Below are 23,690 nucleotides of genomic sequence, written 5' to 3'. Positions count from 1 at the left end.
TTTTCATTTGTACTCACAACACTAATAATACCATTTATTGGAAACGTAAGAGAAAACAACACAAACATAGAGTATCTTCACGCAGCGCAGAGGGCCTTACAGCGGTTCCGCAACCTTCTGCTGTATCCAATCGACGAAGCTGGCCACGCGCGTATAAACGCCGGGCACTTCTGCACGAGCGCATCCGATACCGTACGACACGATGCCGACCTGGTAGTAGTGGAACTCGGTACCGAACCGTTGCGGCAACATCAGCGGCCCACCACTGTCGCCCTGGCACGAATCCTTGCCGCCCTCGATCACACCGGCACACATGACCGCGTTATCGAACTGCTTCTGCGAAAACACCTTCCCGATCTTGTCGTACAGCGTGCGGCACTCGTCGTTCGCGATGATGGGAATCTGTAGCTCCTGCAGCACGTTGGCCGACTTGCCACCCTCCTGGGTGCGACCCCAGCCCGCCACGAACGGGGTGTAGCCGATGAAGTTCTTGCTGCGGATCGTCTCGCTCAAGGGCAGACAGATGGGCTTGATCGCATCTGTGGGGCAATGGACAGGAGAGTTAAAGAAAAGGGTTTCCCATCTACCCAGAAGGCCACATCCATGGTCAACACGCAAACCTTACCACTGAACTGCACCTCAAACTCCATGTACAGCACGGCCAAATCGGTATGTCCGTCTTTTTTGTCATACGATGGATGAGATTCGTACTGGACGATGGTACGCGGGGAAGAAAAGACAGAAACAAAACGTTAAAAATTGGTACTTCCCTTCACCTATCCCGACCTTGGAGAGTTACTCACGCGAACGACGGGTACGTCGATGTGTTTCGTTTCCGCATCGGTGGACGTATCGTGCTCACCCAATCGAACCGACGACCTGAGCAGCGGGAAGAGCAAAATCAGATATTACAATTCCAACCGTTGATGCTACGCACGCCAAGCCCCAAAACTTACAGATCGCGCCGAATACAGTGAGCCGCCGTCAGTACGTGGCGCTTGGTAATGAGCGAACCGCCACACTTGAACGAAACCTCGCCGAGCGTATTCTTATACCCGACCAGCGCCATCCAGGGCCATCCATTCAGTTCGGCCGGAACACCGCCGACCACACGGTTGTGCTGCACCGTGCTGTATCCGCAGCCCGTTTCGGGCGTTAGCAACTCAACCGGCCCGCTGGACGGTGCTGGTGCAGGTGGAGCCTGGGTGACCGGTGCTGGTGGCGGTGGCGGCGGTGGTGGAGGAGCCGTCGGTGGTGCAGTAGGTGGTACGGTCGGTGGTGCAGGCGGAGCTGACTTCTGCAGCGGGCAGCACACGTTTGGCTGGATGTAGTTGCACACGGCATTCGACTGGCGGATGTACTGCACGTACTGTGGGTCGCGCTGACGCTGAACGAACTCATTCAACACATCCGGACAGCTTCGAATATCTGTCGAACGAAACGTTAGAGTTTTATGCTAGAAAGGTGTCGTCCCCGACGTGATATGCGACATGCTTTTGCATACTCACTTATGCAGTATCCTTCACGATTGTCCGGCCCGATGCAGTCGGCCGTACGGAGCGGTGCCAGCGTGGTCGGAGGAGCTGTCGTTACCTCTACAAAAGGAGACGAGGTTGTAGTGGGATCGTACTGCACGCCGTCGCTGCAGCAGAGCACTGGGCTGCCGTTAAAGTTGCGATTGCCGCAGCTGCGCTGGGAAGCGAGCAGGAAGTTTACCGTCTCCTGGTTCCGATTGTACTGGTACAACTGGATCAGGGAGGCACAGTACTGGAACACCTGACACACGCCTATCTGACCGTTCGGGGTATAGCAAGATCGGCCGGCTGCAATGGAGGATGTACTTTCGTGACGGAAGTTCCACTCGTAGGGAAAGGGATCTTGATCCAAATGAGGACATTTGGAAGTTTAAATAGGAGGTGTAGGTGTTTGTGTCTGAGTGTATATTTGTGTGCGTCCCTCGCTCTCTATGAATGGCATGCAAGCATTCGTGTTTGTTGCCACTCTAGAGCATTTATCAAAATACCCTACCCAGCTAATAACATAGCCCCGGCTGGCATACATCACTTATCATCTTAAGTTTCACTTAGAGTCGATTGAACAAGCAATGTAATTGTAGCTCACATGGCTTTTGAATTGATTGTTTCACTCGTGTGGGGAGCGAAACCGGCCAATCGCGCTCGGCTTGACGTAATGTTCCACAATCGTTAGACGCTCCTTCGGTCAACATCGACCACAGACGTGTACGGTAGAAGGTGACCACCACCAACAACAACAACCAACAACAGTAGATATTGTTTGACAAGTAACTGACCATCATCATCATCACCACCACCATCATCGTCGTGATCGTCATAAGCTACCGATCGAGTGAGTGTTATCGATTAACACCATCAAGTTCCCCGCGCACACCCATCCCCATTGCCCTGCCCGACTAATGGACGCCGTACACTTGGCCGTGACTGAGCCGTTTAAACAAACGGTCGAGGCGAACCACCAGCATAGCTGGAAGTTAAAAATTGGACGAACATAACCCTCCAAAACGGGTACGTAGGCAGCAATCGAAAGAACCGAACCGTCTATTAGCCGCCACCATGACACCATCGCACGAAGGAAGACAGCAACAAGCGATAAAGCAGTGAACCGGCTAATTTCACCACCCAAAAACAAGAAACCGGACCCGAAGCGTCAGCATTCGCTGTGCACTTGAACTTAGGTGAGTTTCAGCAACGGTGGTGCACGGTCGAACGATCGTTGCTTTGAAGGAGGTATGGCCTTGGCACTGGTTTTTCCTCAAGGTTCCCGGTCGTCTACTATGCTTTACTACAGTGTGGTGTGTGCGTATGGCTGAATAAGTGTATAACTTGAAGAGCCAGTCCTCTTTAACTGCCACATCAATTGGATCACCAGTGTAGAAATTGCTTAACGCGATCGTACCTTGCGGTTGCACTTGGCTTATAACCAGGCAGGTAAGAATAAGGAACATTAACTTCCACATTATGCTCACACGGATTAAATACACTGCTTTGCAACAAAATTCAAATAAAACCACACTCTCTACTTGATCGACGCGATCACTGGAACACTTGTTTAATGGCGCTGCGTGCTGTAACTTTTAGCACATTCTGTACCGCACACGGAGGACGAAAACGGCCGTCCTTCCCGGTCAACCGTAGCGTCAACACTAAACTTAACCCGTTTCTTCGGTAAAGATTTTAAGCACGCAGCACAGCAGCAGAATCGCGAATCAGAAGTCGGAAGTCGCACAACCACCATCGCACCACTACCAGCAAAGCGATACCACCCTACCCCATAAACCGGCTGGTTCATGGGGGAGGGGGGAGGAAGGTTGTTGGGGGTTCGTTTCACTCGCATACGTTTCCGCGCTCCTCGCAGGACCCTCGGACCGTACCAAAGCCTTAGCAGCTTGTGGCTCCTTGTGAGCAAACCTTTGCCACCAAGCGTCACTCGAATGGAGAAGTGTGTCTATCGGTGGGGCCTTTCGGTGTGGGAATCCCTCTCGCCGGACAGAATCAATTAGCTTTTGCGGAGAAGAATTAGACAGCGGAAACACAAACACAACAACCACACACAGCTAATTCCACTCTTCCGCTGGGATCATTATCTGATTACTCATTTTGGGAACGGGGAAATTACTTGCTTTTTTAATTCACAACAAAGCTTTTGTTGTTTTTTTGTTTGAACACAAAACACTTGTGTCGATGTTTTGGGGATGATAGCTGTATCTGTGCAAAAATTAACAGCAAGTTAACCGACACTAATAGTGATCATCATTGAACCTGTCGTCTGCCATGATGGATGCTGCTCATGCATTATGGAACGTCCTCAACGTAGTAGGCTTTCGATGCAGAGAATATACAGGATCGATAAGATCGGCCGGCGATCGCAAAGCAGGCTGGTTGGACGGGCAGCGTGTAATGTTTTAGCGCCGGGCGTGCATTTAATGCGTCGTCGTGTTGGTAGAATTACTGCACGCGGTATAATCTGGTGCTACTACATCTTACTTAACCGGTCGCTTGCACCTGTCCATTTGCATCAAGACATATGACAATCGAGGATCTTTAATCGATGCACGGAGATCTGGTATGATCAACACAATTATGTTTATCGTCTTTAAAATACATATTTTATCATTTGAATGTTGAAACCTCAGAACATTGATTTTAAAAATGAAAGAGAATTATTTTGCCTAATTTCCACCGTACTGTAGCGATCATTCACAGTATGCAGTTAATCTGTTACAAATACATTAACAATAATAATTCCATCAAGCAATATTTCTCATGTTTTAATTGGTTCTAACTACTTGAAAGCTTTTAGGTAAGTATGTCAAGTACATCTTTATTTATTACACACTTGCCATTACGACTGGTAAGGCACTAGACAGATATTTGTTACTTGTCTAAAAAAGGATTTGTCTTCTGCTATTACCGTAAGTGATTTTTTATATGTGTTTATGGTGGTGCTAGGTACTTTTAAGATATTAATGCAAATTTACTATCGACAGTCATAAGAATAGAAAAGAAAAGCTCTTCCACAGATGTTTCTTTGGTTCACTCGATTGGTAAGCCGTTTCTATTGACCCAAATCACTGGATAAGATATTTTCCCTTATCATAAACAACGGCCCATGCTATCCAGCCAGTGGCGTCACTGCTGAGTGAGCAACGCAAAAACAGAGGTAAGAAGATTCAAAATAAAGATTGTCAACCTTCTAGCCAGTGGCAGCCCGTTCAAGGGCCCGTATGAAACCGGCTTGATTATTCGCCTTAAACTTGAATTTACATTTTATTCGGCTATAGTGTGTGTGGCACGCGATGGGACGGAGTGAAGCAGGGGGTTAAAAAACAAACACATAACCAGCGGCGACAAACTGGTCTTCTCAATTAGCAACCGGTTCTGGGGCCTCCTATCGTTCGAATCGGCCAGCTCATGTGTGTCTGTGTGTGTATCTTTTGCATCCGTTTTCGCGGGGTCATGCGATTTCGGCCGCATCCGTAAAGCTCGATTTAATGTAGAAAACAACAACGAAACCCAATCCAGAAGATGATACCAAGCTCATTCCAAATTTGTATACTAGTGCAAAAATCATGCAGCTCATGGCGGTAGACATGTTGTAGGGTTTGGGTGCGATGACGCAAGCTTAACAATCGGCGTGGCCTTGGTAGGTATTGGTGCAGCGGTTATTAATGGTACAGTGGAGCGCAGCTCAGAAGTTGAGGTTCGCCTCGATCCAGGGAAGATACGCGGTCACTTTCACGTACACCCCCGGAAACCCAGCCCGCGCACATTCGTATCCGTACGAGATGAGTCCGATGAGGGTGTAGTAGTAGTACTGGCCGTTGGACGAGAGCTGCAAAAGAGAGGCAGTGCAGAATAATGGGCCAATGAATTAGGTATTGAACGCCATGATTCAGCCGAGGCGTATGTTTCACACTAAACAGGTCTAGACAAACATACGGCATGGCGCTCGTTAACGCGTCCTTGGCGCGTAGAGCGTAGCGAAGTGGCTGGTGTTTTAGCGTGAATCGGATATTAATCATTGCATCAGTCACATCGTGACGCATGTCGCATGCCCATCTCCCCCGGGGGCTAGAAACGCACTAACCCCGCGTGCGCTATACTAACCTCGGGCAACATTAGCGGACCGCCACTATCTCCTTGGCAGGAGTCTTTGCCCCCTTGGGGGAAACCAGCACACAGCACCGTGTCATCGAAGATCTGCCCGGGAAAGTACAGCTTGTAGTTGAACGCACACTGGTCAACCGGAAGCACGACCACCTGTGCCTCCTGCAGCCGGGCAGCGGTCGGCCCGTTGTACCCGACCGCTCCCCACCCGGCAATGAACGGTGCGTAATAGGTTAGATCCTTGGTGCGCTGTTTCGCTTCCAGCGGCAAACAGATCGGCCGGACTGCCTCCGTAATGGTGACGGATTTCTGCAACAGCACCAGCGCAATATCGTTGTAGATCTTTTTCTCATCGTAACGCTCGTGCACCACCCAGCGCTGTATGTAGATGTCTACCGGGTTGGCACCGTCCTGGTCCGATGTGATATCGTGCTCCCCGAGCCGTACAAAGTACAGCGCCGTCTGGATGCAGTGTGCCACGGTCAGGACGTGCAGTGTGGTGATCAGCGTACCACCGCACAGAAACCGTGGCCCGGCGTTTAGCTCGAACGAGGTCGATCGATAGCCAAGTGCTGCCATCCATGGCCAAGCGTTTAGCTGCGCATCGACACCGCCGACTACACGCGTGTGCGTCCCGTTCGACATGCCACAACGGTCGGCATCGTTCGTTGGGAGCCGGTTCGAGCCGGTGCTGCTGGACGTTACGGTAGTTGGGCCGGCAGTGCTAGAACCAGCTCCAGAGGATGAAACGGCCGCGAAAAAGAAGGACCCGGGTGCGGTAGTAACGGTTGGTGGATTGGTGAAGCTGGATGTCGTGTTTGAGTCTTGGTGAGCGAACCTGAACGTTGGACAGCAAACCTTTGCAACGGGGGAAGGGAAGAGAAAAACAGCAAGGTGAACATGAGAAACCTCCTCAGTTAAGCTTTGTCTTTAATGGTGGTGAAAGCGAACATTACCATCGGTGTTACATCGCTGTAGCCACAGACTGACTGTGCCACATAGTTCTCGATCGCTGGATCGCGCAGATTAGCGTTGCGGATCAGCAGCTGCAGTATGAAGTCACAGTTTACGTACACGATGCAGATGCCATTCTGTGCGTTGGGCGTTAGGCAGCTGTCGTCTGAAAAGGGAAAGAAAGCATGCGCCACGTTACAGTCGGTGATGGTAGTGGCAATCTTTCTTTGGCAAAGAGCATACGTATTCGAACGCTTTCTTACGTACTACTCAACTTCTCGCGGTAGTAACCGGTATCGCTCGTGGATCTATGCACGGGCAACCGTTGTACGTTTGCCTTGGATCGATGCTGGGCATTGGATCGAACCCAGAGAAGGTGGTAGACGTTAGCACCGACGATGGACAGGTCGGTGGTACCGATGGGCAGGAAACGGTAGTTGCGGCGATCGTGGTCGGAACCGTGCTTGTCAGTCCCGGTGGATTAATCGTTGAGAGGAAGGTCGGGAACGTTGGCAGTGGTGATATCCCCGTGACCGGAGTCACCGGGGACAGAGTGGATGTTAGTATAGCACCGGGAAGCGTACCGGTGCCGGTGGATGGATTCGTAAAGGTAACGGTAGGGAACAGGGGTGTGCTTGGAGTGGAAGTCAGCACAGGATTGGAGATGGTGCTGGGAGGAAACGTTGCACCACTACCCGTCGTAGTGGGTGCTTGAGTAATGAAGGTGGTAGAGGTAAGACTAGGCACCGGGATCGTCTGCGTTACAACTGAGGTAGAAAACGTGAACGGTACGGACGGGCTAGTGGTGGCAAACGTGGTTGACGTGAACGGTGCGCCCGTTGGAGTGGTTCCCGTACTAAACGTTAGCGATGGGCTGGTTAGCGGGGTAAAAGGAATCGCGGAGGACGCGGTCGAAGCAGGAAAGGTGTAATTCGGTGGCAGCGTAATGAACGGGAATGGAGTCGTCGTTTTCATATGGTTGAAACAGATCCCCTTCCAGTGGGCCAACTTCACTAGCCAGGGAAACATCAGCAGCTTCCAGCAGATTTCGTCCAACGACATAACCGTTCGCACCATACACTATGTACCAGCACAACACGACCGTTCTCACTGCGCTACTCACTACTAACCGGGTGATCGGGTGCTTTTGTCGCTTTTAAGCCATAGTGGACACACCTCACAAAAACAGGAACAATAGAATCACGCTGCAGCTGTGGCAAAAAGCCTTCAATGTCATTTTTAATGCTCCTGATCACTTGGCAACCGGTACGTGTCGCACTTTACACGTTCGACCAGCGTATGATTCAATAATCGCCCGGGAATGATATTCGGCGCTGGGTGGTGCAGAGTTAAAAAGTGACCACACTCCCGTCACGCTCTTGAACCTTCGCGGGCTATCATCTGCTCAATATGTTCTCATCGACAGATTTACTAGAGCATAGCATTTCTGTTCTAGGTCGAAGCCAGAGTTTAGGTGTTGATTATGCAGCGTGCGGGACTTATGAGAAAGATTTCAATTCACGACGAAATCTCATAATTATAGACACTTGAAAAGTGTTGGTGCTACTGCTACTGCATAGTGCATAGCTTATTTGACCAACATTTAATAATACTTACTTCCTCTCAAACGACCACATCATGTAGCATGCTTTTTGCTTGATGCTTAAAATATCACATTATGTTTTAGTCATTCTACTTACTCTGTCCATGTACGAGATGAAACAACATCAAACTGATAATGAACAACAGGCCGCTGGAATACATCACGCTTGCAAACTAAATCTATCCTCAATGGGTAAAAATGTATGATCTTTATTCTGCAACAGTTAAATCCGAACTGGACCAAGCGCTGGCGATCGCAAAACTTTGCTGATTATTTGAGGCAGCTATTAATGTGCGAATTGTACTCGTTACACGTTTTTGCTTAACGTTGGGTTCGCCTATTTATCGTCCACAAAAATACCACCAAATGTGACCAGCACTGGCCCATGGAAACTGGGTGTTGATTTGGTACTGTTTGATATGGTGAATATGGACCAAAAAAGTGTTCGGATTAAACGCAGAGGACAATCATTCGAATGATAAGCTCAGTACACGCATTCAAGGTATGTTTCCATATTAATGTTGACTAGATTCGTAAAAGTCCTGAAACTCGTGGCCTAACAGGGCTAGGTACTGATCGATTCTTTATTCCTACCTGTAAATGGCTTTGCGTAAAACTTATGTAATAAACGATATCCAACCCATTAAAGAACAGAGAGAATGTCGTCATAATTCCAGAACGATCAAACGATGCTCTGTGAAATAAAGGATTGGATGTTTCAAACAAACCACTAACAAATGTTCGGTTTCTACAGTACTATCGTTGTATTTTCGACTCGTGCGATCGTTATTTTTCAATTAATATTCAAAGTCTTTTCCCTTTTTAATAAAACTCAACTGCTCAACGCCGACGAACTAAATTCATAAAGTCTGTGAAACTTGTAAAAAATTATAGATTTGAGAAGGTTGAAATGAACTTGATGAAATTAGGTAGTTTTGGTCTGATAACTATACGGGTCGGAAAACGATGTTGCCTGTTGTTTTGGAAGAGCAAAAACAGGCTGAAGTGGGAAAATCTTCCGGAAAACCTTGGTACGGAAAGAAATCCGGAACCTATTATAAATATGTATTGAAATATCACATATTACTTTCATAAATGGAGTGGAGTATGATAATCATGCATCAAACATGTTCTTTTTTTTACTTAGTTGAGTTCCACCTACACCTACGCTTGTTTGATATAGCTTCGTAACCTGTTGTTACGGTTGTAACAATTAATGATTGAGTAGCTTTGATAGACTTTTTTAGAACTGACTTTTGTAGGATTTATTGCACAGTTTAAAAATTAGTCTGTCTTCTTTGGAATTAATTATGATACTTCCCATTTTCGATGGCGCCTATTCTCGATCAGCTGATCATTCTTGACCTCGCATGACCCTGTTTTGCAACCGCTGCCGAACTTTTCCCTAATTGGTCATATTTCTAGTACGATTGTTGTCTCCTTAAGGATTATCTTTCTGTCCTTGTCTGTCTAACAGCGCCATCTGGTGTTTTCCTATTACATTATTCGAGCTGTAACAGTAACCATCAAACGGCATGGCACGCGAATGGCCTCGTCAGAACTGGCACGAAATAAAAATATTAATAAAACCATCGTTAGAAGTGCAATACCGGCTTTCCCCGATTCCCTCAACGTCAAGATCACCCGCAAATGAAGAATGAACATAAAAAGCTACCACCGAATCAGCTGATGCGATAGCGGAACATGTACGAGCAAGTGAGACAGCGAGGCGCAGATGCTAATATGGCACGCACATGAAATGTATGACCCCGTGGGGAGGGGAGGTGGTGGAGTGTATTTATTTTTTTGGCCATTTAATTTTGCCCACCAAAACCATCGCACTGAACTCAAAAACCTTAAACTTGAACCCTCAAAAACACTCGCTCGAAACGTCAAAAACCATCGCAATGACTTACAAAAACAATCGCCAGCGAGGGAAAATCGCACCGATTTGGAGTGATGCCGAGCTCACGAAAACTGCGGTTTTTGCCTAGCGGGCGGCCGTACGTCAAACAACCGATTCGCTTTATCCGTGCACCCTCCCGAACGAACGATGCTCCACCGTATTTTGTTTCCGTTTTGTTGTTAGTAAACGCGCCGTCGGTTTTTGGTTTAATTTCGATTGTTTCACCCAGTGCACCGCGTATTCCCTTCGCCCGATCGTGTTTGCACCGCGTGTGCATGTGAGTTTGTGAAGTTCGGTGTGCACGATCGCTCCTCCTCTTCCCCCGCACTCCCGTTCGGTTTCCCCGATCCGCCACGGCCAGGGTGTTCCAGAATGTCCCGTTACAACCAAACGCACGCAGGCTATGCCCAGACCTTCAAGCTGGTCGTTGTGGGTGGAGGAGGTGTTGGCAAGTCCGCTATCACCATCCAATTCATTCAGGTATTTTTAGCAGTAAGCTAAACATTGCGATATCGCACTGTTCCCACCCGCCCGCAAGCCCATCCCCTGGGCAGCAGCTACCGTGCCAGCATCCTTGCGTAAGCTGAAGAGAAACAAGTAGCATCTGGTGCTGTTGCATTGCCAGATAAGATCCATTTCGGAACATAAGTCACGCAGAAACAGGTCGCTCGCTCGGTGTGAAGTGTTTCGCTATCGCCGACTTTGCTCCCGCCGCTGGCCTCGCACTTGAGGGGCCCGAAATCAGCCACTTTCCTCAACCATCATTGTCCATCGGCTGGTGTTCCATGCGAACGAACGAACGAGCGTACGAGCACAATCTTCGCCCGCGCGTAATCTCGTTCCCTCGATGCGCGTGATCGCGCGAAAGAGATGGTGCATGCAAATACGCTGCTCGCGAACCAATCATAAGCTGTAATTCACCGCATAAGTTAGGACGACGTCATCCACCGCCGTGCGGCCGCTGCTGGGACTGTCACTTGTCCCCGTCGTTATCGCCCACATAATTTTTGTACACTTTCGTCACTCTTTGCGATCCGCTGCTGATTGCCAAGGCAAACAGAACGGGCCAGCGGCGTGAATCGTTGCCATTGAGACGAAATGCCGCTTGGGTGGGTTCATGGCGCTCGAGGAGGATGAAGTTTTTTGTTTCTTCTTTTCTGTAACAGATGAAACATACACGCGATCTATGCGCTCTCGATCATGTCACACCTCTGAAAGTGGCATGCGAAAAGAAATAGGGAAAAATGATGATGCTGTTCTGCTACCCCTGACCATGAACAGTGCACTGTCGTTGGAAATGGCGTTTGAAACGAAGCAGATGGTGCTGGTGTTGCGAGGATTATCGCAAAGACCAACCTTGTGCAGCCAAAAAAGCCATCCACAGCACACACACACTCACACGTGGAACCTTGAAAGCAGATGCTAATGAATTTATTATATGTAGATAGAGGGGGTAACTCGGGAAAACCACAGCACATATGTATGCAACAAGTTGGTTCTATTCTTAGTGATGCACCCGCGACCGCTGGCCTTCGGTATTGCAGTAGAAGGGCGCGGCATTTGATTTGCTCTTAGCGGAGGATGATGGTGTCATACGAACATGGTGACATTGATCGCCCACAAGCAGAACGGAGTCATAAACGAAAACATATTTCCCTTGTCCATGCGCACAAATCTTGGTAAATCTTGACCTACAATAGATCGCTGGTAACAGCGTGGTTAAGTACAACAGACACCGTACGCACAGCAGCGATGAGTAATGCAGATGAAAGTGAACGATCTGTTCTAAAAATATTTGCAATAATTGTTCATAAACGCTATAAATAGGTACGCTCACCTATCGGTGTGGCAGAACTGGCGGAACTACACGGCATGGGGTAATGGCAATGAAGTGTTGTAGGCCTGTGGGAATGCTTGTTGTTACCATGAATTATGTTTCTATCTTTTGCGTGAAGTGATCTCGCCTGCAAGGCAGGGCTAGATCGGGTGTATCGAAATAATTCGGAATGTAAATAAGCGTTCGCAAAAGTAAATATTAGGTCTGGCGCATATGTAAATCCCTATCTACTGTGACTTTTCTCTTTTGCTTCTTTTAGAGCTACTTTGTAACCGACTACGATCCTACAATCGAAGATTCCTACACCAAACAGTGCGTCATCGACGATGCGCCTGCTAAACTGGACAGTAAGTGGCGACCGAATGCGATACAAATGTGGTTAGTGTTGTGATACCTAATGTTTGCTTTCCTTTCACCCCTGCCCTGCAGTACTCGACACGGCCGGCCAGGAGGAGTTCAGTGCAATGCGCGAACAGTATATGCGTTCGGGCGAGGGCTTCCTGCTCGTGTTCGCCGTGACGGATCACGCGAGCTTCGACGAGATATACAAATTTCACAAGCAAATACTGCGCGTGAAGGATCGCGACGAGTTCCCGATGCTAATGGTGGGCAACAAGTCCGATCTCGATCACCAGCGCGTCGTATCGCTGGAGGAGGCGCAACAGTTGAGCCGGCAGCTGAAAATTCCCTACATCGAGTGTAGCGCGAAGCTGCGCATTAACGTCGACCAGGCGTTTCACGAGCTCGTGCGGGTGGTGCGAAAGTTTCAGCTTTCCGAGCGACCGCTGGTGGATGAGAAGGGCAAGCGAAAGAACAGGAAAAAGTGCTGCATACTGTAATGGAGTGGTTCTTACTGAAAATTCCTTCCCGTTTACAACCGCCATCACGTTTGCACTGCTCGTGCGGATCGTGCTTCCCTCCTCATCACTACTAACGAGCGGGTTCGCTCGTTCCCCAGTGCCGAAAATGCAGCTAATCTTCGTTTTGTTTCGTTTAATTACTTTTAACTACCTTGGTGTTGTGTTCGTTTCCGTCATAATTTCGTCGTCGATCGATGTGTAAGATAGGTGTAGTACACTTAACCACACTCCCCGTAACACTCACAACACAACGCACAGCGCAAGAGCTGAAAACTCGAAAACAAACCCCCACTAATGCATGTTTTAGTATTTAAGCTAACTAAATCGAACTAAGCGCAGCCGAAATAGGATGGTTTTAAGTGCCAAAGTGCCCACAGCCTGCTGTAAGCGGGACAATAATGTATGCATTGTTTGTTACAGATGCAACTAACGCACACCTACACAGCAGACTGCCGCCCCAAATGCTCTCCCCACCCATCACCGTTGGGTGTGGTGGCAGGCATATTCAGATCTATACTTGAATTTTATTGCTTGTCGTAAAACATTTTACATTGTTAGCTCCATATCAATCGATGCATCGATTTTGCCAAGAGCAAGACTGGTGTTGCTGGAATAGAGATAGATAGAGCGGTGGGAGAACGACATCCGACGATGTGCCATAACAGAGCAATATTCTGAAGATGATTTTATGTTTACCTAACGTCCAATGTTTTGCACAAACTAACCGTCTTTTTATGCGGTTTATAGCGTTACTCTGCAATGGGTTATGTGCCAGCTCCGTACTCAATCATTGGCACGATTGTTATGTAGACACACATTGAACAAACACGATTTCATTCGATGTTCATGCTATTGTTTTGTAATTTATTCTTTTTTCACTGACAATTTGTTGTGTAATTATTCGCTGCTAGACTAATTTGGGCAGCACGCAAAACAAATAATTTGCAAACAGTTTCGTTAAAATCATTCGAACTAAGTGAGTGTATTTTACAGCACTACTGCAAAATGTTCAGATGAATGTTAACGGCAAAAGAAGAGAAGAAAAAAACCAACATATATCAAACGACGAATTTGACGGGGCGCTCAAAAGCGTCACATACACACACACACATATTTAACGATATCGAAAACAAGACTTATCCGTAGTTCACTAAGTGTTACATTTTTTAATTGGGAGGAACAAACCGCCCGATCGTGCTGTGTTTGCACACCCTTCACGAAGCGAACGGCAGTTACAGCAAGCATTATATACAATCCGGATATAAAGGAAAGCAAACACAAGTTGTTAGTGTAGAACAATAATCTAATCATACGCGCGCTAGCTAATACATACAAAGTAACAGAACGGCGTTCATATTCGTTGTACAATCGGTAGTTTCGTAAACGACCGGCCCAATCGCAGATTAGTTGTCTATCGCGGTCCCAGTTGAAGCAACTAGGGATACACTAATCGAAGCAATGGCATACAATGATACGGCCAATAATAGGTGAAGGACGATAGCGCAACGCTTTCGTATATGCAGCCAAGAGAACAAGTGTCTATTAACCAAAATAATAACGGAACGTTAATGATTAGCTTTATTATGTGTGCTTCGACAAATGCAATCAGCTGTGGCAGCTAAAAAAGGCGTTTGGAAGAGAAAGAGGCGTACGGGGAAAGAGGTAGAACAAATCATTATTGAAACAGTCCAAGCTTAGTTTATCCACCGTACAATATGCAATACACGGGTAATGATTTCGCTAGTAATGTTTTAAACGTTATCACAACACACGCTTAGCAGGCAAGAGAACACAACTCATAAAACACCAATTCGTTCAGTATCCGGTGCTAAATTATCGTAAATGTGGTTTCTGGTTATCGTTTCTGGTAGCAAAGCTGAACCCTTTTTCTTTGAAAAAGAATTTTAACGAACAGTAGTGGTTCAGGTTAATCATATATTTTCGTTTACATTTTAACGTTGTGCATATCGTTTGTCGAAATCTTTGTTAATCAAATACATATATTTACTGGATTTTAATCTACTAATGAGAAGCAAATGGGAGGGTTTTCTTTTTCTTTCTTTTCCCTGTTCACACTTCGGCACCCCGAAACATGCACACCGTCGTTACCGTTTTATCTGTCCCACTATCCAATCGACAAAGGTGACCACCCGCGTATACACACCGGGCAGTTCGGCCCGCGCACAACCGACCCCGTACGACACGATGCCGATTTGGAAGTAGTGAAACTTCTTGTTGACAAGATACGGCAACATCAGTGGGCCGCCACTGTCGCCCTGGCAGGAGTCCTTGCCACCCTCCAGAAACCCGGCACACAGCACTGCGTCGTCGAACTGCTTGCTGGAGTACAGTTTGCGTATCTTTTTGTACAGCTGGCTGCATTCTTCATTTTCCAGGATGGGAATCTGTAGCTCCTGCAGTACCTTCGCCTCGATGCCCGTCTCCTTGGTGCGACCCCAACCGGCTATGAATGGGTTGTAGCCGGTAAAGTCGGCACCGCGCACCGGTTCGATCGTGGGCAGACAAATCGGTTTGATACGGGCTTAAGCGGGAGGGAAATTGATGTTTTCTGTCTGAAGCAGCGTTCAAAGAAGGAAACCTTTATAGTAGCACTTACCATTGAATTCGACCATTTCGGTTAAGAATAGTATTGCAACATCCGAATGACCATCAAACGTATCGTACGATGGATGGGAAACGTACTGAAATGGGAAAGAAATTGCAGCAAAACAGCAGCAGTGTTTAATTACGCTCTTTATAAAATTGATCGATATCGATCGTACCTTGTACACCGGTATATCGACGTGCGCCGACTCGGTTTGATTGTCCATATCATGCTCTCCCAATCGTACAACGGATCTGCCAGTAAGAACAATCATTTAAAGCCCTTTCATGTCGGAATAGAAACTAACGCATCCATACTTACAACGAAGACAGTATGCAATGAGCCGCCGTAAGCACGTGACGATCCGTGATAAGTGAGCCTCCGCAACGGAAGTCAACATCCCCGAACGCTTCCTCGTAACCGACCAAAGCCATCCACGGCCAGCCATTCAAGGCAGCCGGCACGCCACCGACAACTCGATTGTGCTCGACGTCGCTTACACCGCACCCGTCCGCTGGCGTTGGCAGAACGGTCGGTTTCGCAAAGATCGGGAGATCATTCGCAAGACGCTTTTGCAGTACGATCGGTGTGGTGGAACGAATTTTCGTAGAGCGTCCCGTAGTGGTGGTGATTGGTAAGGGCTGGGAGCAGACAAAGCAATCATCAGATCATTATTAAAATTTTGAAAAAAGACTCTTTAATCCTTACCTTAGGGGTTGTAGTGGTGGTGGTAGGTTTGGTTGTCGTCTCTGCCGCACAAGGTCCTGTGCTACCATCGGGCCTAACACACTCCAACCCTACGCTGGGTCGTGCCGTAATTGGAAAAGTGGATATGATGGGACGCTCGAATGTTTTTACCGTAGTAGTTCGGGCCGTTGGCGTGGCCGTCGTTATCCTCGGTGGTGCTGGAGCGCTCGTTTGACCGGCGCTAGATACAGCACGCGAACAACAAACACTTCCAATTCCGAGGAAATTCTGGCATCCTCGTGGAGCCGCACCGAACAGGCTGAACGGATTAATGTTCAGCTGAAAAGCGGCCGGGCAGGAGGTAATGCTCATGCACACACCTCTCACTCCCGAGGAAGTGTAGCACGGCTGACCATCTACAAAAAAGGGGGGTAATTTGAAGATTAATCACTCGAAATGGTGTGTTTTAGGGTGTGTTCTGGGAATCAATCACCTTGAGCTGTCGCTATGTGTACGATCAACAGTAACGGGGTAGGAAAAGATTTTACGAACCACATAGTTTTTGTTTAAGAATTTCGAAATGCAAGTTGCAGAGTAGCGGTCTCGCTTAAATCTCTACAACGACTGCAAAGACCGGCGTAAGCGAAGATCGGCGGTGTGTCCGGTACCCCAACGAAGGATAGACTGCACATACATTAACATCGCTCTATCAAGAAGACGATCAAACTCAGGTTCTCGGAAGCTGTAAGACCAGTTTTTATTCAAGATGCTTCAAATTATAGGTGTTTCCCGTTGCTGGAGGGTTCATTACCTTTGCTTTTTTGTTTGCAAACACCGATAAGTATCATCACGGAATGCTCAATCGTGAATGAGCTAAATGTTTACCGGTTGTTGGCTGTTTGCTTTGCTTTCTTGAACTTCTTAAAACGAACAATGAACGTGAGAAGGGTTCTACAATTTAGGCATTTTTAACATTTTTGATTGTACAGTAGCTTTGCTGGAATGTATAACTTTGAAAATTACCTTTTTTGCTGGATGAGCGCTCAGACTACGCTATTTAGTCTTTCATGTGTAACATTTAGAATTTCTTTCAACTTTGAGAATTTAAAATATCACATTTTTTGCTCATTAAATGTTATATTCTCTTGTTAATCGATCCATTCCCGTACCATAGTGATATGTTCCCTAAGCGAAGTGTTTGCGTATTGCATACCTTCAGGCGGATTGATGGAAACGCTTCCCCTGCTTCAGAAGCATTCACTCTCCATCTCTTTTCCACTGCCATCGACCAGAAAGAGATGCATCGCTTCAACGCACATGCGAGAAAACATAAACATTTGCAGCTTTTCTGCGGACCAGCAAACAATCGGAAAAGCTTTCCTCCTTGCTAGAAGATTAGAAAACGCGGAAGTGATGTTGAGTTAAAAGGGAGTTTTCCAAACACCCAGAAGTGCAGAAGCAGCGTCGAGATTGGTTAGCGATGGATTTGATTCTAGTTGGTGTAACAACAAAACCAACGAGCAGGAAACTTGTTTTCTGTCCAAACGACGTGTAACTTGCTGCTGGCTGCTACTTTCACATTTTAACTGCTCTCTGTGTGTCTGTGTGTGTGTGTGTGTGTGTGTGTGTGTGTGTGTGTGTGTCTGGGGGTGGCGCAAAGGGGCGCGCTCGTATAGAGCAGAGCGAGAAGAGCAAAACAAAAAACGCAAAACGCAAAACAAAAGTAAAAGTTTTATCTTCCTCACATCGTTTCGCGTTGGAAATTACGGTTCGTTGTACTTTCGCTGCGGAAATCCGATGGCCAAACCTGCAAAGTTCTTGCGCAATGTTCCACGCCTGTCCACGCTGTTCCCGCTGGTGCTGTACGTGCTGTTCATACTCTGTATACTAGTGTTGGCGTTTTCCTCCCGCAGCCACAGCGATGGAAAGGGTCAAAAGACGGAACAAGCCGGAAGTGGTGTATCGAGCAACGAGAGCCCGAATGGGCCCGCGCCGCTCGTTTACCGGAAGCTGGAGGAAAGTGTGGTAAAGGAGCTGACGGAAGCGTTCGCGAAGTAAGAAAAACGAAGGGTTTGGATGTTGTAAATGAAGCTACAAATTGACCACAACCGATCATTTTCCTTTGCAGGGCCGACACAAATGGCGACAAGCATCTGACCGTGCAGGAGTTAGCAAAGTTCATTAACTTTAAGATACGCGAACACATCGACGAAGCGATCCGCACCAATCCGATCATGTTCGTCGAGATCGACCACAAACCGCGGGACGGTCTGGTGAGCTGGGACGAGTACCAGGGCTACTGGTTGCGCGGGCAGGGCATACAGGGGGACAGCCACATGAAGAAGAGCGCATTTGACAAGCTGGACCGGAAGGTGAAGGAATCGATCGCACGTGACAAAGCGCACTGGATGGAGGCGGCCCGGACCGATCCGCTCAGCCTGACGCTGGACGAGTTTCTTTCCTTTCGCCATCCGGAATCGAGCACCGTCAACTTGCTCAATCTCGTCGACGACATACTGCGACAGTTTGACGAGGACGGCGATGACCATCTGACGGTGGAGGAGTTTTCCGACGTGCAAACGACCGATCTGGGCGAAGGTAAAAAGTTTATCCTTTCGCAGAACGTGCGCGAGCGGAGGGAAGAGTTCACGAAGGTGATCGACAAAAATCGGGACGGGAAAGCGGATCGGGGTGAGCTGCTGTCGTACGTTGATCCGCGGCATCCGCGCTATGCAATACAGGAAGCATCGACACTGTTTACGCTGGCCGATGCAAACAAGGATAAGAAGCTGCTGATGCATGAGGTAAGGATCGGGGGGGGGGGACAATCTTCACGATTTGTGTTGCTACCTGTTGTGGTTTGGATATTTGACTACGGTTTCTATGTTTGCTATTTTACAGATGCTGGCCAAATCGGCAATATTCATATCGTCGAAAATGGTGCACACTGCGGAAAGTTTTCATGATGAGTTTTAAGTAGTGTATCGTAAAGTGCGAGCAATCAACGTTCCTTGCTTTGGAAGTGATCGACATATCTGTGAAATAAATGTGTTGTGTTTGTTTTATTTAAATTGTGCTTTAAACGATTGCCACTTTTTAGAATGCCTTGATTTTAAATTGCAAAATAATTTAGAACAAAAAACCGTTCAAATTAAAAATCTTAACATTCCTACCCCTTATTCGCTCCATGGAATCCTTTCGCCCGGCAAAACAAAATTAGCTGTCAAAGTCAGCTGATGACAGATTGTTGATGTTTACCTCGACCGGCAGAATGGAGCTCGTGGGGTCCAAAATCTCTTAAAAATTTAATAAATATCCTCATCCAGTAATAACATCGTAGCTGTACTTAACTAATGTTACTACCGCCATGCGATGGCATCGAAGCAGCTTGTACTGGATCAATTAAAATCGTTCATCGAAGAGTCTGAATGTAGAATAAACCGGATTTTGCAAAGCGTTGGATGGAGCAAAGAAAGTGTTCTGAATTCGGTTAGTTCATCTGAACGGCATGCGGAATTACAGTTTATTATAGCTCATTATCTTTCATTTTCAGAATGCCACCAAACCCACCGATAAACTCAACAAGGAGAAAAATCAATCAAACACTACCGACACATTACCGGCTTCTTTTCAACCCTCCGATAGTCGTTCATCGATTCGTTTAGGTAAAGCAGTTAAACTGCTCACCAGCTTCTCTGGAATAGACACACGTGCTAATTATTGTGCTATTTTTAGATAACATTAAGCAAGCCGAAGCAATATTAGAGGAAGTGTACCGTAACCCGTCGTTTGAGTTGGGCGTCCCATTAGAACACCTGGTGGATCGTGACCCTCCATCGAGCATTGCAGATTTGCATGTAAACTTTACACGCGAAGAACGGTTGTCAATTTGCCAGCATGTGCTTGCAAACACTACCAAACCACCGGACGTGCCAGAAATCAAAATAAGGTACGAAAGGGAAAAAGTGTGTAAAATTGTGGTTAAAAATCGATCCTTCCGTCGTTCGGTTTTAGGTTCAAGCAAGATACACACTCTGAAGAAAAGCCTACTTCGCTGCCCGAAATAGCTGCTATCGTGCGAGATGCACGGAGACGCAATCCAAAATACAGAGTGTCCCGCAATCCTTTGACTTACAGTGAGGAACTGAGAAACGTGATTCAAGTGCAGACGGACGCTTTGGCACACCATTTTCGTCAGTCTTCCCGCACTGCTGAAGTGGACGCTAGAGAGGGCAGTCGAAGGGAATCGAAACATGTTCGTAAGTCTCGTTCCAAATCTCCCCTACTAGATCGTAGCGATAGAAGCAGAAAGAACGAAACGAACTACGTCCGAAGGTCTCGCTCAAACTCTCCTGCACCTGGCCGTAGCTATAGGAAGCGAAATCGACACCGAAGCCGTTCCCGTGACCGTTCCAGGTCAAAAGAAAGGAAACGCCATAAATTGGAAAAGAAACACAAGAAAAAGCGCGACCGATAACGCTCACCGTTTATTCGCTGTATTCACCAATGCAGAGACAAGCGTTGGTGCCACCAAAACCGAACGAGTTTTTCAACGCCACCCGCCGACGGTGCTTCCCCTCCCATGGTTCGGAGCTGTTCGCCACGTAATGCAGCCCGGCCATATCGTCCGTTACGTTGTGCAGATTAACGGTGGGTGGAAGCAGACCATGCCTGCAGGCCATCACGACGAACAGCGCTTCCAAGTTTCCGGCCGCACCGAGCAAATGTCCATGGGCACCCTTCGTCGATGAAACCGCCACTGACCGTGTGTGCTCCCCGAAAAGTGTCCTTATCGCACGGGCTTCTATCGCATCACCGATCGGGGTCGATGTGGCGTGTGCATTAACGTACCCAATGTCGGCAACCGTTAGACCACCATCGGCAAGGGCTCGCTGCATCGCCAACAGCGCTCCCGTCCCATCCTCCCGCGGTGCCGTCAGATGGGACGCATCGCCAGACAATCCGTACCCAAGTATCTCGCCGTAGATTGGTGCTCCTCGCCGCAGGGCATGCTGCAGCTCTTCCAGCACGAAAATGGCCGACCCCTCGCCCATCACAAAGCCATCCCGACGCTCGTCGAACGGTCGGGACGATGCCGTCGGTTCGTCGTTGAACGCCGTGCTGAGCGCTCGCAGCCGACAGAATCCGGCAATCCCGAGCGGACTGATGCAAGCTTCCGCACCGCCACACACCATCACGTCCGCATCGCCGTGCTGAATGAAGCGGAACGCATCGCCTATGGCATGGGCACCCGTAGCACAGGCGGTAGAAACGGCATGGTTCGGTCCGCGAAACCCGTACCGGATGCTGAGCTGTCCGGCCGGCATGTTGGGCAAGATGCGGGGCACAAAAAATGGGCTCACCCGGTTGTATCCCTTCTTGAGCGCTTCGTTCGTCTCGCAAATGTCCATCAGATCTACCATGCCCATACCGATTGCGACACCGGTGCGCTGGCAGGCGGTTTCATCCTCCACGCCCGGCATCCAGCTAGCCCTCGAGAGAGCCTCCTTGGCAGCGATCAACGCAAAGGCGGTAGCGCGTGCCATCGTTTTGAGTTCGGTTTTGGAGAAACACTTTTCCAGATCGATGTCGTTCGTGTCGATTGTGGCCGCTACGCGGCAGGGAAGCTTGTCGTACGTTTCTCCCACCAGTCGACCAACTTTTGACTGACCGGAGAGGATCGTTTGCCAGGCCGCTTCCACATTGCAGCCGACAGGTGATACTACACCGAGCCCCGTTACCACCACCCGGCGCCGTCCACTGTCTCTGGTGTGTTTCGAGTGTGATTGGTGAATAGTTCGCAGCACGTAGGGGAGACTTTTCCGTGCGCGCAGCAAACAGTAGCTGTGAGCGTTTGGTCCCATCATGTTACTGTACTGTTCTCGTAATCAGCCGAGTCTTTGGTATTAGAGCGAAACAACCTCCAATCGCATAGGTAACACGCAACACTATTACTATTGTGGGCAAAGATCTAAGTCAAGCGGTACACATCTACCTTCAAAAAGTCTGTAGAAACTTGCTGTTTTATATTAAATTGTTTAAAAATCGTACAATATCGTGAAAATTGGAGTTTGCTGTCGTAAATGAAAATAAAAACAACGTACTGTCATTGCGATGTCAGCGCATCGTTGACAGCTGATTTAACGCACTGACAACATACAAAACACGCGCGTGTGGTTTTGTTGTTTATCATCTACGGCACACAAATCTTTCCCCATTGCGGCAAAAGTACCTCTATTGTTTAACCGTAAAAATGGGTAGAAAACGACATGCTGGCGCATCGGAGGAAACGGAGGGAGAGTACGATTTGCCAGCGAAACACATGAACACCAGCCACATCCGAGCGAACGAACGGCGGCTGATCATTGTGCTCGAAGGGGCTCAGCTTGAAACGGTCAAGGTAGTAGGCTTTGGCAACCAGATTCAGATTCGACAACGAGATGGAAGCTAAAATCCACGCACTGCTTCTTGCCCTTTCCAGGTGGGCCAAGTGTTTGAGCTGCTAAACTGTGACGATCACATCAACATACTGAGGCGAAACAAGCGCGACCCGGGAAGCTGCCGGCCCGACATAACGCACCAGTCGCTGTTGATGCTGATGGACTCGCCGCTGAACCGGGCCGGACTGTTGCAAGTGTTCGTGAAGACGGAAAAGAACGTTCTGATCGAAATAGATCCGCAAACGAGAATTCCGCGCACCTTCAAACGGTTTGCCGGTTTGATGGGTAAGCAAAATGTGTAAGCCCGTGGTGCGGTTCGGTCCTTCCTCTAATCAGCGCTTTTTCTTCCATTTCCAGTGCAACTGCTGCATAAATTTTCCGTCAAGGCAGCCGATTCGGATAAGAAGCTGATGAGAATTATAAAAAATCCAATCAGCAACCATCTGCCCGTCGGGTGCAGAAAGATAGCGATGTCTTTCAGCGCCAGCGAGGTGAAGAACGCGAAGGAGCTGGTGCCTGCGGCCAACGAACCGTTGACGCTGGTCGTTGGCGCATTTGCGCACGGCAATCTAAACCTAGACTACACGGAGGGAGCGACATCCATCAGTAACTATCCACTGTCTGCAGCATTAACGTGTACGAAGTTGTGTTCTGCTTTCGAGGAAGTATGGGGAATCATCTAGAGCTAACAATAAACGGTGTCGTCCCGTTAAAGTAGTTGGTGTGTGAGTTTTGCCGATCCACTAATAGTTCGGGGAGGATTGCTGTAAAAGTATTATGCATTAAAATGTCCATATATTCAAGGCATTTCTAACGGATCCGAAAGGGAACCAAGATTTCTGATCGCTATAGAAACAAACCGGAAGTAACATTTGAACAGGTTTTTGTGTCAAAAGGTGTGACGTGTAAACACTGCTTCATGAAATGCATTGCACCAAAACAATAAAATTAAATATCTATCTGCCATTCTGGGCGAACATCTACAGCCGCCAATTTCGAGTAAGTTCAATTGCTTTGTTTCGTTGAGAAGTTGTAGAAATTGTCTTCCAGATTTTGTTTTATCCATTTTGTTATTTGCAATCGCATTTCCATGCATCCGTTAAACTATGGGCTTTGGCGTCAAGTTTGGCCAAAAGACGAACGTCAGTGACAC

The 23,690-nt window shown here is 47.9% G+C and overlaps 8 protein-coding genes across 10 annotated transcripts; 4 read left to right on the top strand and 4 right to left on the bottom strand.

Annotated features, from left to right (window-relative positions):
* Window positions 1–6,840, bottom strand: LOC120897712. The gene is made up of 10 exons (XM_040302765.1): window positions 6,799–6,840; window positions 6,602–6,736; window positions 5,646–6,503; window positions 5,230–5,370; window positions 2,935–3,109; window positions 1,509–1,823; window positions 957–1,428; window positions 804–879; window positions 626–710; window positions 1–539 (listed from the first exon to the last, which is right to left on the bottom strand). The coding sequence occupies exons 1-10, from the start codon at window positions 6,838–6,840 to the stop codon at window positions 97–99; spliced, it is 2,742 nt and encodes a 913-aa protein (XP_040158699.1). The 3' UTR covers window positions 1–96.
* LOC120898129 (mucin-2-like) lies at window positions 6,664–8,109 on the bottom strand. 2 transcript variants are annotated; one of them, XM_040303556.1, is made up of 2 exons: window positions 6,863–8,109; window positions 6,664–6,765 (listed from the first exon to the last, which is right to left on the bottom strand). In XM_040303556.1, the coding sequence occupies exon 1, from the start codon at window positions 7,674–7,676 to the stop codon at window positions 6,870–6,872; it is 807 nt and encodes a 268-aa protein (XP_040159490.1). In that variant the 5' UTR covers window positions 7,677–8,109; the 3' UTR covers window positions 6,664–6,765; window positions 6,863–6,869. The 2 variants fall into 2 exon arrangements, with proteins under 2 accessions (XP_040159490.1, XP_040159489.1); XM_040303555.1 differs by having other exon boundaries at window positions 6,676–6,765; window positions 6,867–8,109.
* A 2,158-nt stretch (window positions 8,110–10,267) lies between these two features.
* Window positions 10,268–14,817, top strand: LOC120898132 (ras-like protein 2). Its single transcript, XM_040303560.1, has 3 exons — window positions 10,268–10,588; window positions 12,205–12,292; window positions 12,375–14,817. Exons 1-3 carry the CDS (start codon window positions 10,481–10,483, stop codon window positions 12,782–12,784), a joined length of 606 nt encoding a protein of 201 aa, XP_040159494.1. The 5' UTR covers window positions 10,268–10,480; the 3' UTR covers window positions 12,785–14,817.
* On the bottom strand, window positions 14,727–16,769 carry LOC120898126 (venom protease-like). Its single transcript, XM_040303551.1, has 6 exons — window positions 16,591–16,769; window positions 16,119–16,513; window positions 15,732–16,051; window positions 15,589–15,664; window positions 15,423–15,507; window positions 14,727–15,347 (listed from the first exon to the last, which is right to left on the bottom strand). Exons 1-6 carry the CDS (start codon window positions 16,652–16,654, stop codon window positions 14,911–14,913), a joined length of 1,377 nt encoding a protein of 458 aa, XP_040159485.1. The 5' UTR covers window positions 16,655–16,769; the 3' UTR covers window positions 14,727–14,910.
* Window positions 16,770–17,290: 521 nt separating this feature from the next.
* Window positions 17,291–19,180, top strand: LOC120898127 (45 kDa calcium-binding protein). Of its 2 annotated transcripts, XM_040303553.1 has the most exons (4): window positions 17,523–17,699; window positions 17,730–18,151; window positions 18,226–18,901; window positions 18,999–19,180. In XM_040303553.1, the coding sequence occupies exons 2-4, from the start codon at window positions 17,895–17,897 to the stop codon at window positions 19,071–19,073; spliced, it is 1,008 nt and encodes a 335-aa protein (XP_040159487.1). In that variant the 5' UTR covers window positions 17,523–17,699; window positions 17,730–17,894; the 3' UTR covers window positions 19,074–19,180. The 2 variants fall into 2 exon arrangements, with proteins under 2 accessions (XP_040159486.1, XP_040159487.1); XM_040303552.1 differs by having other exon boundaries at window positions 17,291–18,151.
* An 80-nt stretch (window positions 19,181–19,260) lies between these two features.
* LOC120898128 (serine/threonine-protein kinase fray2-like) lies at window positions 19,261–22,256 on the top strand. Its single transcript, XM_040303554.1, has 4 exons — window positions 19,261–19,586; window positions 19,651–19,762; window positions 19,833–20,046; window positions 20,112–22,256. The coding sequence occupies exons 1-4, from the start codon at window positions 19,470–19,472 to the stop codon at window positions 20,572–20,574; spliced, it is 906 nt and encodes a 301-aa protein (XP_040159488.1). The 5' UTR covers window positions 19,261–19,469; the 3' UTR covers window positions 20,575–22,256.
* Window positions 20,567–21,993, bottom strand: LOC120898125 (3-oxoacyl-[acyl-carrier-protein] synthase, mitochondrial). The gene has a single exon (XM_040303550.1). It carries the CDS (start codon window positions 21,962–21,964, stop codon window positions 20,585–20,587), a length of 1,380 nt encoding a protein of 459 aa, XP_040159484.1. The 5' UTR covers window positions 21,965–21,993; the 3' UTR covers window positions 20,567–20,584.
* Window positions 22,228–23,254, top strand: LOC120898131 (ribosomal RNA small subunit methyltransferase NEP1). Its single transcript, XM_040303559.1, has 3 exons — window positions 22,228–22,497; window positions 22,579–22,822; window positions 22,895–23,254. Exons 1-3 carry the CDS (start codon window positions 22,351–22,353, stop codon window positions 23,218–23,220), a joined length of 717 nt encoding a protein of 238 aa, XP_040159493.1. The 5' UTR covers window positions 22,228–22,350; the 3' UTR covers window positions 23,221–23,254.
* Window positions 23,255–23,690: the final 436 nt, after the last annotated feature.

This window comes from Anopheles arabiensis, chromosome 2, assembly GCF_016920715.1.
Source record: "Anopheles arabiensis isolate DONGOLA chromosome 2, AaraD3, whole genome shotgun sequence".
Lineage (NCBI taxonomy): Eukaryota > Metazoa > Arthropoda > Insecta > Diptera > Culicidae > Anopheles > Anopheles arabiensis.
Note: the sequence above shows the minus strand (reverse complement) of the source record. Positions and strands in the feature narration are given on the sequence as shown.